Raw genomic sequence first — 18,664 nt, forward strand, 5'->3', positions numbered from 1 at the left:
GTCATTTTCTTAAGCTGGCTCTTGAGACTGCACACAGACACTCAAAACCCTGGTTATTTAATAATTAAACAACAAATAGCTTCTATTTTATAAGCAGGTCTCTGGTCCCCCTGGAGTCTCCTACTCTCTTTTTCAGAGATCTTAAGTAAAAGACTCATACAAAGAAAATCACACGTATCTCTATTAGCATCCAGCATTTTATGTTTTGTCCTTTAAGTAGAACAAAAAAATTGGAAAATCCCATTTTCTCCTTTAAACGAGAACTATTAGCCTTTATATTGTTTCTTTTAAAGTTGTGCAAACTATGGATAGGATCCCACATGGTACTCACTGCCCTCAACTCCTACTGAAGTCAGTAGGCCAATTCCTTAAGTCACTTGGTGAGAGTTTTGTCTGAGTTAGGACAGAAAAAAACTCAGCCCTTATTAATGAAGAGTTGAATGTAGTATATACAGTATGTTACAGGATTGAGCCTATAACTCAATAATATGAATGATGTCACCAAGAAATCCCTGAAAGAAATTAAATCAATCTAAGATCTCTGACAAATTGCATTGTCTACTTGCTCCTTTATCACCACTTTGGAAACTTGAGTTCAGGAAGCATGGGAAACTCTCTGTAATTAAATGGATTGGTACACAGAAAGCATAAATTATGTGATATAAATTATTACTTTTAGAACCCCCTAGGAGCCTTAATCATGGACCAGGACCTCATTATGCTAGGCACTGTACAAACACAAAACAAAGAGATTATACGTTCCTTTATAGTTTACATATGTACACATCTAGGTTGCACTGGGGAGGGAACTTTAAGTAGAAACGGACTTGATACAATCTAGTCGGTCTCATACAAATATTTGCTAGTTGAGTGGTAGCAGGAAGTGAACTCTATAACATGTATTTTACCTTTGACTGTTAACAGCAGGATAGCAATTGTTGCACATAGAACTTTCCAAATGGCTTCACAATGCCAAATAAATTAATCTCAGATTAGTCTTGACTACCTTTTGGAGTGTCAACATACAATACTGGTGTTATATTAGCTGTGAAAACAAGAGATATTTTCTCCCTAGACATTGTTATGTCACACCTTTCAAATTCTAGTGATCTTAGATAATGGGGTGATACTGTAATACTTTCTGATGTTAGTTGCCATTTTACACATTGATTTCCTTAGTAAAATTACTATATATTTTCAAAGTAGTTTCCTTGAAAATATCATTTGCACATCTTCAAGAAAACATCCCCCTAACATACTCTAAATCAGTACCTACTTAGAATAGTAAATTACACAAGAGTAAAGGGAACAAAGACTCCACAAGAAAGTCATGCTTCTGTTATATTATTTCTATTCATTCTTTAAATTAGGGATTTGGAACTCTCAGCCTAACTGTTCCTATGGATTTGCCAGGTCTTTAACCATTCCTAAATGCCCATGGAAGCTATATTACAAAGAAGCATTGTTCCTACTAAAACACACATTTTAATTAAAATGGCCCCCATTGCAGTCAATATAGCAACACTTGCAGATGAAAGATATCAACATATAAGCTCATGTGTGATCTGTTATGCCTGCTTTCAAAATGATCAGGAGACTTTCTGTAAAGTCCTTCTCAAAAACAGCCTGCATTTGTCGGAATAAAAATGTATTTTTATATATATATGCTTTTTAGTCAGTCTGTTGTATGGGTCTGCGTCTACTCTGGCAAATTACTGTTTAATGCCAACATTGTAAAGGATGCTCCCAACATTATTAGAGGAGAGACTACACCACAAAACTCTGCCTGCAGTTGTGGTCTGCCTGAGTCAAAGAGAACCCCTGAGAGACCTGATATTTTTCCTTTTCAAAAGTGTGCTTTCCTAAGCCTTCACCTGCCCCTACTTCAAATCCTTCCCCTCCGTGAACAAACAGCAGGGAGCGAGAGAGGCAGACTCCTGAAACTTTTCATTATTAAATCTTGCCTCACATAAGCCTTTCCTGAGAGAACGGTTCTTAAATACTGCTACAGCGAACACAGGAAGCAAGGGCTACCCTGGAGGAGATTGGCGAAATAAGAACGATCCCCATAGAGAATATTAAAAAGTCAATAAGTGAGGATTTTTTCCTGGGTGAGAAGCCCACACAAATAAGGGGGGGTTGATCTACTCGCCAGTTGCAGCTGCACAAAGACCTGGTAGCTTGATATTTTTATGCGATTGACCGTGGGTTTTACAAGGGCAGTTTTAATATGCCAATTTCACCTCTGATTTCAAGACTGCCAGCCGTTCCTATCCCAACCTTAATATTCGCTGAAGTACTATTTCCACTGTAAAGCCAGGGGAACCACCCATGTGTAAAGCCAATAATAAGCGAGTCTGAAATCCCCAGTGGCGGACCCCACAAAAAAAAAACCACCTCAGCCTAACCCCAAAGTGAAATCTAAGCAAAATTATTTTTCCTTGGGAGAAAGGAGTCGGCTGCTTTCAGCAGCCTATAGCAGGGGGAAATCCTCAGCAGGTGCATGCCCTGTCCGAGCGGATCTCACTAATCTCAAACACATGGGAACGGTTTTAAGTGAGGGAAATCTGAACACAGATATCGCTGCGTCCACATGTTTATTTCAGGCACGGCCTCGGAGGCACGTTTCCAGCAGCAGCAACTAATGATAATAGTCCAGCCTGCTGCCACCTTAAACATGCAGCCGGTGTGGAAATAAGCCTGCTTTCCAACCGAACTGGGTGGAGTAGGAGCTGGACTGGCATGACCCGAAACGAGCTCTTTCCAAAGCAAAGGAAAGTTTCCGAGTTCTCTAAGCAGTCGCTGTAGCATGCAACCCAACCCTTCCCAGGGCACTGAGGAGCTGCGCCGAGGGCTCGGGTGTTGCTGGTGGCCCTGGTACAGCAAGGTACGTAGCACCGAAGAGTGTGCCACTTTCCCTTCCCAGATAATTGCATCCATGTGGCTGATTTTCCCGATACGATTGCATGAAAACCCATCCACTCCTGAACATCGCTAGTCACACACATACAGCCCAGAGCATTAGCTAGCTCACAGCTGGAGGATGACCGTGATAATACTGATTATTTGCGATGCTATTCAATAATACGACCCGCTCTCCTATGCCTTCGCTGCGCTGTTCATCTCCCCACCGCACCCACTGGCCAAGCTGCAGGTGCCGATCGCCTTTGCACGGGGAGACAACCCAGCCCTTTACTAACAATCATCCGCCCAGACGCGAGCTGCTCCTTTGCAAAGATACACTTGGCAGCTCTGCCCCTAGCCTCCTCCGGCGAGTGGGTCACCCACTCTTACCTGCTCTCGCAGAGGCTACGCAAGCCCAAAGGACTAGAATTAAATCCATCTGTGCTGGCCCCGCTGCGTGCCCCGCGCAGAGCCCGGAGAGGCAGGCAAGGGAATCCCGCTTTCAGTTTCTTTTCAGCAGAACCCCAAACTTGAAGAGCTTGTTTTGGCAGGCTTGGGAGAGAGAGCAGCAGCTCCACCAGCGGCCAGTATTGCTACCCAGGAACAGCCCATGTGCCTCGCTCAGGGATGCTGCCCAAGTCACCCAGCCCCTTCCTTGGGGGCTGGGCGGCACAAGCCCCACCTCCCATGGCATCTCGGGTCAGCGTCATTCTGCCTGATGCCCCCGCTCCACTCAGGTTCGTTTGCCTGCAGTTAGCAGAGACAGCCTGGAGACTCCTGTGCTCGTCGGATCCCCCTCTCAGAGCCTATTGGATCAGCCCCCCCCCGCCCCCAAAGGAGAAGCTGAGATCGAGAAAGGCAGAGGCATTGCTGGAAGAACGGTACAAGTGAGCAGGGGCGAGTATCCAAAAAGGGTTTTTTTTGCCGAGATCTGCCTTGATCCCTGTTCCGTGGAATGACCCTCACTCGTACACCGCGCACTGTGCGCTCACGGGGCTACAATAAGCCAAAACTACAATAGAGGTGCCTGCCAAGCACTTTGATGCTAGAGAAATCAGAGGCGATGTGATCATATTCTATATATAATCAACTGCAATTGTCCATTCCCCGCATTGTTAAAGACATATCTCCTCCCTTCCCCCCCCCCATTCCAATTGCCCCTATGTTAGGGGGACGTAACGAAGAGGGATAATCTTGGGAGTGTAATCAATAGATAATGGGCATGAGTGTTTTGTCACGCATAGATGGTGAACGCTGGGACTGTCTCTTAGTCTGTGGCCCCATCCTACAAGCGCACAGATGTTTAACTTTATAATGATGAGTAGTCTAGCTGAAATGAAGTGGATTATTCGCTATAGTGAAAGCTCAGCACCTGTTTTCAGCATCAGGTCTAAGTTTGTAAAGAGCACGATACAAAGAAGTCTCTGTAGGTGATCTTGGAAAGCAAATCATCTTCAAACTTGAACCATCCATGTAATCTCACTCACTGTATCCAGAAGGAAATGGTATAAAATAGAATGTCAGAACCCATTTACACCATGGCATTCCTTGCAACCTCAGGACCCATCAGGCAGCTCCCCGGAGCATCCAGCATTGGGTGTGGGTTTACTCTCCTCCTCTGTCCCTCACACACATTTCCTTATGGCTAACATCCCAAGATTGACAGAAAAGGTGCCCTTTTGCCTTCTGCTGAGAAAAGTCTTGGTGTGGGAAGCAGCACTAGTGTGTGGGGAGGAGGGGTTGTTATAACCTCTATCTGCTGCATGCCTGTTAATCATTTTCTTTAAAATGTCTTTTAGCGTTGACCCTGATTCTGGGCTTTGTACACTGATTAAAACAAAAATATTTCATGCAAAATTAAGAGCCATCACATGCACTGACGTTCGCCTCTCTAACTGCCCCTCCTGATGACAGGAATCCCAGAGTGTTTAGATCCACATTTGTCTCTGACATTCACCAACCTGCTGTTTGTCTTGCTATTGTAAATTATTTATATGGGAAATGTAGAATCATAAAAGAGAGGTGACAGAATATGTTGTTCAGCCTAAAAAATTAAATTCCACATAGGTGAAAGCTTTCTACACTGCTGTTTTTATTGTGTCCCTCCTTTCAAGTCTGACTTGCATTTAAACATTGGTAGGTTTTGAACAATACATTTACACAGGGTCAGAGCCTAAGGTACACCTAACTATCCCTCATTCACAGAAAATTTACCATTAGTTGATACAAATAATTTACATCAGAAATGTTATTTCTGCTAAATGTAGGATCTGTTCATTTATGTCTTAGTGATGAAAGAAAGGGGACTTGGAAATCTTCTGCTGGCTTCCTGCATCTCCTTAGTCAAGTCACTTAATTGTTCTATCTCAGTCTTCCAATCTGTAAAATGGGGATACAACCTCCCTTTGAAAAGCTTTTGACAGCATGTTCAATAAGACACTATACAGTACAACTGCAAACAATTTTTTGTCTGCATCTCCCCCATATCCTGTCAAAAAATATATAACACCATATGAATGAAGGTTACCTAATAGAGTTTCACTGATAAAACATGGCTTAACATTCTGACAGAAAACTTAAGAATCAGATCTTGCTCCTATTGAAGTCAAGGGGAACAGGATCAGACACTAAGAAATAAGGTGATTTCTATTCCTGGAGAATACAAAGCCATACTAATTCTCCTTCCACCTCCCAGAATATTTTATTCTAGTTTTGTTAGCATTCAATTTAAGTCACTATTTCCTTTGTAAAACCAGAGGATTTTTTTCCATGTAATGGGCAGTGTCTTTTCAGCTGGAAGCTCGGTATAAGTCATGTTCACATAGAAAACAGTTTTGTCCAGAATTTTAATTTTTAAATTCCATTCAGCTGTTTAAGCCACAAAGACACCAAGAAAAATATATATGCTGCATTCATGTACCTTTATTTTGGTGATCAATGGGGTAAGTCAAAAGTCTAACAAGGTTGATTTGTTTTAGCCTTTGTATTATGGGGCAGTTTCATTCTCTAGTGCATTACCTGAGCCATATTATAACTTGTGCTTTGATCTTTTAACAAATAGGGAGGAACTCATCGAGAATTTGAAAGTAGAAGGCAGCTTGGGTGAAAGTGATCGTGAAATCATAGTTTGAAATTCTAAGGAAGGGTAGAAGGGAGTAAAGCAAAATAGAGACAATGGATTTCAGGAAGGCGGATTTTGGTAAGCTCAGAGAGCTGATAGGTAAGGTCCCATGGTAATCAAGACTGAGGGGAAAAACGACTGAGGAGAGTTGGCAGTTTTTCAAAGGGGCACTATTAAGGGCCCGAAAGCAAGCTCTTCCGCTGGTTAGGAAAGATAGAAAATGTGGCAAAAGACCACCTTGGCTTAACCACGAGATCTTGCATGATCTAAAAAATAAAAAGGAGTCATATAAAAAATGGAAACAAGGACAGATTACAAAGGATGAATATAGGCAAACAACACAGGAATGGAGGGGCAAGATTAGAAAGGCAAAGGCACAAAATGAGCTCAAACTAGCTATGTGAATAAAGGGAAATAAGAAGACTTTTTATCAATACTTTAGAAGCAAGAGGAAGACCAAAGACAGGGTAAGCCCACTGCTCAGTGAAGAGGGAGAAACAGTAACAGGAAACTTGGAAATGGCAGAGATGCTTAATGACTTCTTTGTTTCGGTCTTCACCGAGAAGTCTGAAGGAATGCCTAACCTAGTGAATGCTAATGGGAAGGGGGTAGGTTTAGCAGATAAAATAAAAAAAGAACAAGTTAAAAATAACTTAGAAAAGTTAGATGCCTGCAAGTCACCAGGGCCTGATGAAATGCATCCTAGAATACTCAAGGAGCTAATAGAGGAGGTATCTGAGCCTCTAGTTATCATCTTTGGAAAATCATGGGAGACGGGAGAGATTCCAGAAGACTGGAAAAGGGCAAATATAGTGCCCATCTATAAAAAGGAAAATAAAAACAACCCAGGAAACGACAGACCTGTTAGTTTAACTTCTGTGCCAGGGAAGATAATGGAGCAAGTAATTAAGGAAATCATCTGCAAACACTTGGAAGGTGGTAAGGTGATCAGGAATAGCCAGCATGTATTTGTAAAGAACAAATCGTGTCAAACCAATCTGATAGCTTTCTTTGATAGGATAACAAGCCTTGTGGATAAGTGAGAAGCTGTGGATGTGGTATACCTAGACTTTAGTAAGACATTTGATACGGTCTTGCATGATATTCTTATCGATAAACTAGGCAAATACAATTTAGATGGGGCTACTATAAGGTGGGTGCATAAATGGCTGGATAACCATACTCAGAGAGTTGTTATTAATGGTTCCCAATCCTGCTGGAAAGGCATAACAAGTGGGGTTCCGCAGGGGTCTGTTTTGGGACCGGCTCTGTTCAATATCTTCATTAACGACTTAGATATTGGCATAGAAAGTACGCTTATTAAGTTTGCAGATGATACCAAACTGGGAGGGATTGCAACTGCTTTGGAGGACAAGGTCATAATTCAAAATGATCAAGACAAATTGGAGAAATGGTCTGAGGTAAACAGGATGAAGTTTAACAAAGACAAATGCAAAGTGCTCCACTTAGGAAGGAACAATCAGTTTCACACATACAGAATTGGAAGAGACTGTCTAGGAAGGAGTACGGCAGAAAGAGATCTAGGGGTTATAGTTGACCATAAGCTAAATATGAGTCAACAGTGTGATGCTGTTGCAAAAAAAGCAAACGTGATTCTGGGATGCATTAACAGGCGTGTTGTGAGCAAGACACGAGAAGTCATTCTTCCGCTCTACTCTGTGCTTGTTAGGCCTCAACTGGAATATTGTGTCCAGTTCTGGACACCGCATTTCAAGAAAGATGTGGAGAAATTGGAAAGGTCCAGAGAAGAGCAACAAGAATTATTAAAGGTCTTGAGAACATGGCCTATGAAGGAAGGCTGAAAGAATTGGGTTTGTTTAGTTTGGAAAAGAGAAGACTGAGAGGGGACATGATAGCAGTTTTCAGGTATCTAAAAGGATGTCATAAGGAGGAGGGAGAAAACTTGTTCACCTTAGACTCTAAGGATAGAACAAGAAGCAATGGGCTTAAACTGCAGCAAGGGAGATTTAGGTTGGACATTAGGAAAAAGTTCCTAACTGTCAGGGTGGTTAAACACTGGAATAAACTGCCTAGGGAGGTTGTGGAATCTCCATCTCTGGAGATATTTAAGAGTAGGTTAGATAAATGTCTATCAGGGATGGTCTAGACAGTATTTGGTTCTGCCGTGAGGGCAGGGGACTGGACTCGATGACCTCTCGAGATCCCTTCCAGTCCTAGAATCTATGAATCTTGGTAGATCTCAGAAACTAAGGTCTGGTTTATCTACACACACAATTGCACTGGGTTTAACTGAATGTGTGTATTTAAGATGCTTTAGTCTTTATATTATCCCATAGTTAAACCAGTGTAAATCCCTGAGTTTCTTTAATCAGTTTAAACTTGACATATCAACAGGGCTTTGGAGCAGAGCCCGGAGCTGGAGCGTGGACCAGTAGGTTTTTGCCCGGAGCTGGAGCGGAGCAATTCAAAAATTTGATTGCGCCAAATCCCTGCATATCAATTTATCTTAAATTGATTCCTTGCCAGTTTAAGTTAAGGCTTAAACATAGATGTAAGAGGATGCACACAAGAGTTTCCAGTGGCTTATCTAAATCAGTTTAAAAGCATACTTTAGTTATAATTGCACCAGGTTGTTTGTAGAAAAGTTCTAAGCAATGTTGGGCTAGGTCATTATTGGGATGGGAAACCTCCAAGGAATACCTAGGTACTACAAGAAATGATGCAGGTGATTCTGTAGGTGGGATTCTAACCAGGATGAGTTCTAGGGACATGGGTAACTGTGCAGTTACACATATGGAAGCTCTTTGGTAGATAACACACTGGGGCATGAAATAGTAGCATGGAAGCATAATTTGTTCATTTGTGTAGGAATGAGATAGAAGAGGTAGAGATAGGGATTAGAGAAAATGGCACGTCCTAGAGATCATTCTCACACTTCCTCTAACATTATATGATTGGCACCAAGTCTTCTCTCTTGAGTAGGTCAGAACTTCATAGTAATCTGGGTGGAAAAACTCAGGTCTGAATCAGGCAGAGCAGGGAATTGAACCTACGTCTTCCTCATCCCAGACTACTACCCAGACAGACAGACACACACACACACACACACACACACATATATATAAAGCCCAGGTTTCAATCCCAGAAGAGACTGACTGAATTCCATTTTTGCAAAAACATTTGAAAGTAATTCCCCCCCCCCCCCAATAAAGAATAAAAACAAATTTCAAAACCTCCAAAGTTACTGCAAAATGGGACTGCCATCCTCCAGTCAGCTCTACTTTTCCCTAAGTCAGTTCTAAACTAACACCCCAGAATGGTTACAAGGAGCAATGTAAGTTGCTGAAGGGTATGGGTTCAGATGAAATTTAGACATTTAAATCCTGAACATTTGTAGCAATGAACAATCTGACGGCACTTTTTGCAAGAGTAAGATGTTTGTGGCATTTCAGAAGATTTGTGTTTCCTTTATACTACCTCAGAGGGCTTAAGGCAATTTGGGTTCTTTGGATGAAAGGTGCTTAAACGTGCAAAGAATTATCCGTGTAAAAAAATTATTAAAATAGTTCATTATAATCACTGTTATCTGAAAAATGTGCTGGCAGTGTTGCCAGCTAAACTACATGCATGTAGCATCCAAGATAGAACACAAGCCCTCTTTCACTTGAGATCATGGAAAATCTGTTAGTTGCAGCAGTAGGAGGATATATATGCTTTGCAAGCTGCAGCGACAAAAGTGAATCACCACCACAATCATATAAGCAAATATGACATGGCATCCAGTAGAGGGCACTGGTAAACCAAACACTTCGCTATAATTCATTGGAGGGCAAATATAGCTCTTAGCATATAGGTCCTGCGGTCTAACAGACATGATGGACCACAACAGCTTCATTATCACTTCAACAGGTTAAGAGACTCCACACTAAGATTTACATAATAGACCATAATAGATCAGTAAAAGCCCTTACAATCTAGATTACCAAGTAAACAAACAGTTTACTAAAATACTGTCCTATACCAAAATGTTTTCAAAAAGTCTAAATACATAGATTATGTTCAAGATACTTGTAAGGCCTAAAATTAGACCTTACAGCTTTGTTTTTGTCCATGGGCATATACATGTAGGTGGCACATATGTGTCCCTGTGCATGTGGCATTGGCCTAGCCAGTCATCTTCATTCTCAGGAGCCAGCAAGCGGAGGAATTTCACAGATGTGAGAGACACCTGTACTCAGCACTCCGAGTTTATCGTTGGTGATTCACCTTGCAGTAATGTTATATTTTAACCTTGTTTTCAAGAGCAGATAGACTCCTAGGATCAGAAGGGCTGGTTTTGGTCTAAATTCTGGCCATGGGAACTTTAACAGGACCCCTGCTTACCAGATTGTACTGGTTCCCATTTAAATGTATGCGTCCACTGCAATTTCAATACAGGATGAGGACATTTTATGAAAATTTCTGTAATATACATAGCTTCAAAGATCACAAATAAATTCACCTAAAAATCCATGTAAACAAATCTAAAGTAGGGAACATTATGTCCGCTAAACTCAGAAAAGTTAATGCTGGAAGGGAATGGTGAGGGCAGAAAACTAGCAGTCATCTACTTCCAAAACACTGGTTCTATTATTGGGACTAACATTGACTCATAACATGTGACTTTGGGGAAAATCACAAACTCTGTGCCTCAGTTTCCCCATCTGTAAATGGAGATGATACTTGCCTGCCTCTCAGGAGGGTTGCAATGCTTCATGATAATGCAGAGCTCGGAGATGAAATGCATGTTATAAATAGAGTATCATTATACTATTTCATCATCCGTTCCAATTTTGTCTTTCCCACAACAGTGTAGTTTACAGACAGAAACTATATGCTTTGTTCTATCTTTTGGGAGCTGGTCCTGGGAATTGCTGAAAAACTCCCAAGCACTCAGGAATTCTCAGGATTGGGCCCTTGACATGTATCGCATTCACAACCTTAACATAATGCAAATGTATGTTTTGGTTTTATTTCATTAGCGTTTGTGTCTCAGTCTCATGCAACAGTATAGTGATTAGATGTCTAATTGCAACTTTGTATTTGGGGATGGCTTGTCAAAAGCATTTTTTTCCCCACGGTTAGTGAAAATGGTTGGATGGGTATCATTTTAATAGCACAGTGCCGGTAAATGGGAGTCCATTACAGTATGTTTATTACTATATGTTTCTACCTTTACATTGCAATTACCGGACTGGAAAAGCTCAGGTTTACATTTTAAAAGGAAAGACACAAATGGTGTAAAAAGCCAGCATGGAGTTTCTACTTCTATAACTAAACTCTACTCTCTCTTTTCCTCTCCATCTCTCAGTATCAATCTCTTTTCACCCTCCGGTTTTTGTGGTTCAAAAATCTTTGGCATGATTAATTTGATACAATAAAAGGATATAAACAAATCCAGTTCGTCCTTAGACGAGTAATTAATTATTCAACAAGCTACAGAGTCTTTTAATAGTTAAGAATCTAACCATTTAATTGATATTTGTTTCTGCAGCTGTGCAATATCTCTCTTTCCCAGGAGAGCTGTTTTCAGTTGCTGCTCAAGGTTTCTAACAATCAAACGGATCAATTCTCCAGATACCTTAAGGCAGTGTGTTAAGTAAGAATGATGTCTGTGGTGGACGGGGTTATTTTCAGTAGACATAACACTAACAATTTTTCTTTTAAACACTGGACATTTATTTAGTGTTTTTTAGAACCCATACATTATAGGATAAATTCTAATTTATAACATCAGAATATAATAGGCAAATATATAATACAATAAATTGCATTTGTACACATAAATACAAAATCTGAGGTAGGGCCTCAAGAATAATGACTTCTTAAATGAATAATGTACAGCATATAATATGCGCTATAAGATATATATGATGCATCCTTTGTAACATAATATATTTTCTCCATGTATAGCTAATGAAAAAATACAATAACCTGATTAGGGTACATATCTTTATCCATAGGCAGCAGTACCCCCATAGAATGCCTGTAAGTATATGACATTACGCAAGTAATTAAGAATTAACCTATGCAGTGATAGGTCCACAATAAAGTGCCAAAAAGACACAGGCACAGATCCTCAGCTGGTGTAAACTGTCACAACTCTATTGACTGCAATGGAGCTGTGACAACTTGTACCAGCTAAGGATCTGCCCCACAAAGTACACTACACACTATTGGTTACAGACTATAACATATTCTAGTCAACATTAATTATATTTCTAACAATGAAATACACCTATAAGGCAAATGGTTACCTGAAGATGTATTTAAAACATGACGGGCAAATCATAATGATGCAAGCCATAAGGTCCAGCCCAGCTCTCACATTTTAAATTAAACCCATCAAGAAAGCGATCTCTCTTTAGTTATAGGCTGCCTGAAGGTGACAAAGGCAGAAACCATAAATACCATAAATGGTTTTCTCCCTCTGAGTCTATGGCATGAGTCCCCTGGAATATTAAGCTCCAGCCATTTCACAAATACAGTACATTATTTACAGGAAGTTTAAGTACAAGCTCAGAAACAAGCATCTCATAAACCCACTAGACCTAGTGGCAGCTTTTAGGAAACCTAGCTAAAACACTTCCTAACCATGAGCATTGCATGCCAAAGCCATGCAGCCTGCAACTGAAAACATCAACGGTCCACAACAGTCTTTCTTAAATTGAGATTGCAAAATAGAGAAAGATGCAAAATAAAAGAAAAATCAATGTCTGTATGAAAAAGCAACCATTAAAACACAGCTAGCAAGAGATCATTACAAGCCAAATAACTGTGTGTATTCAAATAAAGGGTCAGTGATAAAACAAATGAATTGGAAATGGCAAGAGGAAATCACAATAAACGGGAGGTGATGATCTTCGGCGCTGAGGCACATCTATACAATCAATGGAGCAGAACCTAACAAAAGGATAACTTGACCCAAATGAAACATTAATATAAAGACATTCCAAGTCTTTTTCAATTAAAGGTCATTTTGTTAAACCCTTCTTTTGGAATCAATGTGCTGCTGTGTCTAACTGAAACACAGATTTTGTACATTGCTTGCATTTTAAAAACACTAGGAAGACCCCAAAGAATTTGAAAATGGCAAAGATTTGCATTAAGTATAATTTTAATGCATATAATAGTGCATCTCAGCTTGTCCAGAAATTCAATCTCATTTTTAAAAAATTGCAATAGAGGCAAACCTCATCAGTTTTGATTTTTTTTTCCTTACAAGACTGATAGACCTGCATGTAAATAGGTCACCTTTATGAAAATATGGCTTTTTCCCCTCTCTTTAAAATATTTTCTGATATTTAATCAGTTGCTGAAATACTTTCATGTTATAAAATGCCATATGTGCAAACTTTACTAGACAATGATAAAGTGCTTTCCCCAACTGTAACATTACTTTTCATTTAAAGGGACACTTTTGGGTAATTTAATCTCAACTTTTAGTTTTGGTAAATAAATGTAAAGCTTTTTAAAAACATAACAGAAGTATTTCCACTTTTTTAGTTAAACTTTCCCCTGCAGTGTTTGCAAGCCAAACACTGGCACATGAAAACCAGAAAGTAAAACTGACTAGAAACAAAATGAAACTGACTAGTCTATTTTCAGTGTTTCAACTGAAAGCCTGATTCTGTGCCACTTACTTCAGTGGGAGCAGGACCAAAGCCTGAGTGAAGTGGGGGGGGGGGGGAGTACAACTACATAAATCATGAAAAATTATTATATTTTTCATATTCTTCCCCTTTTAGTAGCTTAACTAATGACACAGTTAGCAATGTTTTATTTGTATTTATTTATTTTACTGTTAACCTAACAGTGTCCCTTCAAATGATTTATCTTTACACTTTTAAAACAGGAAGTAAGCAAGTGATATCCTTACACTGTGGAAGTTACCAGTTGCAGTTTACAGAGTTAGTTAATCCCAGTTCAAACAAATGTGTCTTCTGAAAAACAAGCCAGCAAGTGAAAAGGACTCACAACTATTAGGCTAACTCGCCGTTTCCTAACAAACACGGCAACATTGATAGTATTTTTTTAAAAAAATCACAACAGCAGTAATTAGTATAAATTGGGTTGGGCTCCAAAAAATATCAAGCTCAGGTTTTAGCCAGTAAGGGTAAAAAAAGAGGCCAAGTATTATTCATCCTGGTGAAAACACACCATTCCCAATAGATGGCGCGGATTGATTTAGGCTCCCTTCTTCACCCGACTTGCTGGGAAGACAGCTGGTAATTCATTTAATGTGAGACAGTTTTCTTTTTTCCTCCAGCCAGAGAGGCTTGAAGGGGCTAATTTTCATCTTGTATTTATGAAATTTCATTATGCCAAGAAAGGGGTAGCTCTTCAAACATTGTTCACACAGGGAAATAAAACCAAGAACAAGTTAGAATAGCAACTCTCTATTGAATCAGCTGGCAAAGCCAAATCAAGTTGGTGCAGCTTTAAGGCAGAGATGCTTGTGGAAGGGTCACAAGCTTAATGCTCTGTGCAATATGGAGACAAGTAAAGACACCAAACGGAAAAAAGCATAAAACAGATTTAGGGGCCAATGCTTCAAAATCTATTCCCACTTCATTTAATGACAAATATTTGATTGTGCTTCATGTACGCTGCCTGAGGATTGAATATCCCCGGCAGTGTCAATAACTGGCAACACTATTTGCCCCATAAAAGAGAAAGTTCAGCAAAATGATTTTTTTAATATCTATTTACAAAATAAATTATTTATTTTGCAAATGTTACATTAAGGTCTAGTTGTTTTTGTTTATTTTTGTTTTCTTCAACAGGATGAAAACATCACATCTACAGACACATTTTAACTGAAGATTTACCTGAGACCCTGTAATGTGAACACAAAAAAAGAACATGATATAAACAGTCCCCCGAAAGGAAATTACATTTAGATTGGCTACTACAATAGTGGGGAAAAAACCCAGGCTACACTACTCTAAACTCACCATATCTCTACACTGGTTGATAAGATATTTATAGGGACATAAAACATCACTAGTACACACTACATGAACACTGATCACTCTTAAAAAATCTCATATGTATGTATAGAATACAACAGCATAATAAAGGTTGCAGTTTTGCCAATTTACTGAAGACATATTTTTCTCCCTCTTTATAGTGCACTTTACAATAATTTGGGGTAATTTATATTCAGTTAATTAAAGGTACTCTTAAAATCTCTATTTTTACTCTGCCCATTAGGTAGCAGAAATATTTAAGTCTAATACTCATATTGCCATACATATATTGGATTTCTAAAATGCAGTGATAGAGGATGTACTACTACAATGCAGTGTTAAAACAACAATTAAACTATGCATTCTCTTCCTCATAATTTTGTCTATCCAGTCTTATCACTTTATTGTATTTCATTGTTTTTAATGAAAAGGTTGACAATAAAAAAAATTAAGGAAAGCAAACTATGCACAGCTCAGATTGTTATAAGAGAATATTGTCTTGATGAATTTATATTCTCTCTCTCTCTCATTTATATATATACACACACACACTATAGAGAGAGACAGAAATAGGGGTTCAGTTATTTCCCCTTTGGCTGAAAGAGAAGAATATAGCTACAGGTTATCTAAAGAAGTTTATAAGGGAACAAATAGGGGAATCACAAAGTTGAACAACACAGCTACATTCTAATAACTGTTGTCATGTGGAAACTAGAATACATCTACTACTGTAAGAATATAAAATTAGGCACAAATTATATGATGGCTTCTTTACGGGAGATTTTAAACAAAAGTGAAGATAGCAAAGAAAACACGTTCAGAATACTTGGATGAAGTGAATAAAACTGGGTTTGTACTTATGTGTGCAGTTTGCCAATGAACTTTAGATACTCAGTGTAACTGAGGCATTTTTAATGAAAAAGACATATCAAATTATTAATGGAAATGCATGAAATTAATTAAAATAGTGGTGCCCATCTGCCTCATTATGGTGCTATTCCAAACCAGCTTTCAGACTCAAATACAGTTTTAGTCTTGATCTCAAATATATTTGACATGTGCTTTTATTTTTCTCCTCAAAAGTGTTGAATGGCTCATTAAGCTCTTCCTGTTTTGATGTCATGCATCAGATACCAGTGCATGGGGTATATATAGGTTAACTCCTTGATTGAGTGAGAAAGCCTTGAAATAAGCTTCGGTATAATCAGTACTTATTTAATAGAGGGATTGTTTGCAGACTCTGCAGGCCACATTCTGCTATCAGTGTCAATGTAGAGTGACTCCATCAGGGCCAGTGGTGTCACTCTGGATTTACATCAATATTACAGAGGTCAGACTCTGGCCAAATGGGCCACATTATCCACTCAGTCCCTCCCACGCCATCCCAATGGTCAAACTCTCCTTTCAGTTACACTGGTAAGGAATTTTCAATCCCATGTCAAAAGGATTGCAACAGAGCAGAATTGGTCCTAAATGGGCAGAAACCATTTCCCTGTCTAAATGGTTAAACTCAACAATCATTCCTGTTGGGCTGTGCATGGCCATAAAAAAAAAAAAAAAAAAGGAGGTTTGACCAGTTGCACGATGTCATGTTACTATTTCACAGTGGAAATAATAGGTAATGGGCACCACTTAAAAACAACACACACACAAAAGACCCAGTACTTAAAGTGGCCGTCTAGTTCTTCACTACAGCATGCAACAAGAAGTCCTACTTTCTAAGCGACCACTTTTAGCAACTGTGAAAAAGAACAAAGGAGACCATGGGAAACTAATAAAAGAAAAATTAAAAAGGCTGTACACATTATTACCACCAATATAGGAATTACTAGCATTGGGTTCCCAATTCTAAATCTTTCACTGGCAGTTTAAGTCCAAGGGAGGAAGTTCCCAGTGGATCAATCATATTCTTGTAATGTTCACCACGGTGTTTAGCCAAAAATGGGCCCCAGTCAGGCTGTGGAGAGCAGACCAGCTTGAGCCTCTGCACAGTGTCGGAGAGAAAAAAAAATCTCTTAAAATTATACAGCAGAATTACAATTTAGTGGAGGAAACTAGGTTAGGTTGATCTGAAATTATTGACAATCTCCTGCAAGGGGATATTAAAATGCTCTGCTGCTCAGTGTTTGTTTTGTTCAAGTTTGCAAGATTAATAGATGATAAAATGCTCAGATTTTAATTATATATTCTCCCCCCATACCATATGAAGGGAACTCATAACCACTGCCACAGATTGCTAAACTCACTCACTAAAGGACATGTGTTCAATTACTTAGCCCAATTGGCTAAGCAGTGGGTAGCTGCATCAATATAATTGGATTTTTGTTTAGCATATTTCCCAAAAGTATACAAATGACCAAAAAATAATACATTGCTATGAGTGAGCAAAGATTTTAATTAGCTGGTGACAAAATATATCATTTCTATCTGTGGCAAAAAAAAAAAAAAAAAGGTAGCAGATTAACCTGGCAAAATTACCAACAATGAATATCTTGTTAATCTTTCCACTGATCTCTTTATTGAAGATATAATTTGGTTGGAGCATTTATATATAAAAAGGAAAGAAAACATATTTCTGATGGTTTAAGAGGGAACAATTATATGTTTATTACCTATTAAAATGAATCAAGTCTCTATATCAGTTACTTTAATCTCTGCTTAATTACCAGTTTGCAACCTTTACCTCCCAAATCAACCATAATAAATTTATGCAGCAGACTCAATGGTTCAGGAAATACTGCGCTAAAGCTGAAATAACTGCAGCTAAACCCTTTCCTCCTTTCATGCAGGATATGACTTTTTGCATTTCCTTGGGTGCACTGGTTAAAGGACACTAGGGAGCATGCCCTGCTCTCTGAGGCAATAAATAATCCCAGTGCCAAATGGATAAATTAGGAAGCCAGAAGCAGAGTACTATTTCTCAGTGATGGAAACTGGGTCATGGCCTTTTAAAAAGGGAACAGTTTGTGTATTGCTATTTTCCAACTTAGGCCCACAGCTCTGATACTAGATCAGAGTTGGACAAAGGCAAGCAAGAGTAAATTTAACTTCTCCTTGCTTCACTTGTTGTGTGCTATGTTCTTTTTATAGCCTGATGCACTCCAGTGCCCTCTGCAGTCTGACAAGCCATAGATGCATTCTATAGCCCAATGGGTTTTCCAGCACTGAACATCAAGCACCTTGGTTCTGTACAAAACAGGGGAAGATGCGGTCCTTGCCCTGTGGTGTGGACAGTCTGACACATGGAGGGACCCAGAGGACATTTCTATTTTTTTCTCCTTTCCACAGCCTCTCTCTCTCTGTGGGTTTTGCAGAGGTGAGTTGCAAAGAGGGCTTTGGAAGGAGGAGAGTGTGGGTGCCTGTTGCATTAGAATAAGGAGGGAGAATAGTGCAATGGGGGTAGTATGGAAGAAAGCATGAAGAGGAGAGGGAGAGGTGACATGCAAAGAAGGGAGTAGCATGAAATGAATGCAGGTACATAGGCCAGGGCAGAGTGAGCATCAAGGGTGAGGATGAGAGCACTGAACTGATTCAAATGGTGGGAGAAAGCCAGTGAAGGGGTGATACGGTCCAAGTAGTTAGCATGGGAGATGGTTTTAGCCACATCATTGTGAAAGGATCAGAAGGGAGTAAGATGGGAAATTGG

At 39.4% G+C, this 18,664-nt stretch overlaps 2 protein-coding genes across 12 annotated transcripts in view; both read right to left on the reverse strand.

Moving 5' to 3' along the window:
* Positions 1 to 3,639, reverse strand: part of NELL1 (neural EGFL like 1) — a 435,745-nt gene extending 432,106 nt beyond the window's left edge. For 3 of the 10 annotated variants that reach the window (XM_065592566.1, XM_065592565.1, XM_065592564.1), the window contains exon 1: positions 3,295 to 3,541. In XM_065592566.1, the coding sequence (XP_065448638.1) occupies positions 3,295 to 3,343 (49 nt within the window). In that variant the 5' untranslated portion in view covers positions 3,344 to 3,541. Of the gene's footprint in view, positions 1 to 3,294 lie in introns of all 10 variants that reach the window. The other 7 variants (XM_065592563.1, XM_065592572.1, XM_065592571.1 and 4 more) reach the window with 7 other exon arrangements.
* An 11,150-nt stretch (positions 3,640 to 14,789) lies between these two features.
* SLC6A5 (solute carrier family 6 member 5) overlaps positions 14,790 to 18,664 on the reverse strand; it is a 54,337-nt gene continuing 50,462 nt past the window's right edge. For both annotated transcript variants that reach the window (XM_024109135.3, XM_065592574.1), the window contains one exon: positions 14,790 to 17,002. In XM_024109135.3, the coding sequence (XP_023964903.2) occupies positions 16,847 to 17,002 (156 nt within the window). In that variant the 3' untranslated portion in view covers positions 14,790 to 16,846. The remainder of the gene's footprint in view (positions 17,003 to 18,664) is intronic.

Source organism: Chrysemys picta, chromosome 4 (genome assembly GCF_011386835.1).
Source record: "Chrysemys picta bellii isolate R12L10 chromosome 4, ASM1138683v2, whole genome shotgun sequence".
NCBI lineage: Eukaryota > Metazoa > Chordata > Testudines > Emydidae > Chrysemys > Chrysemys picta.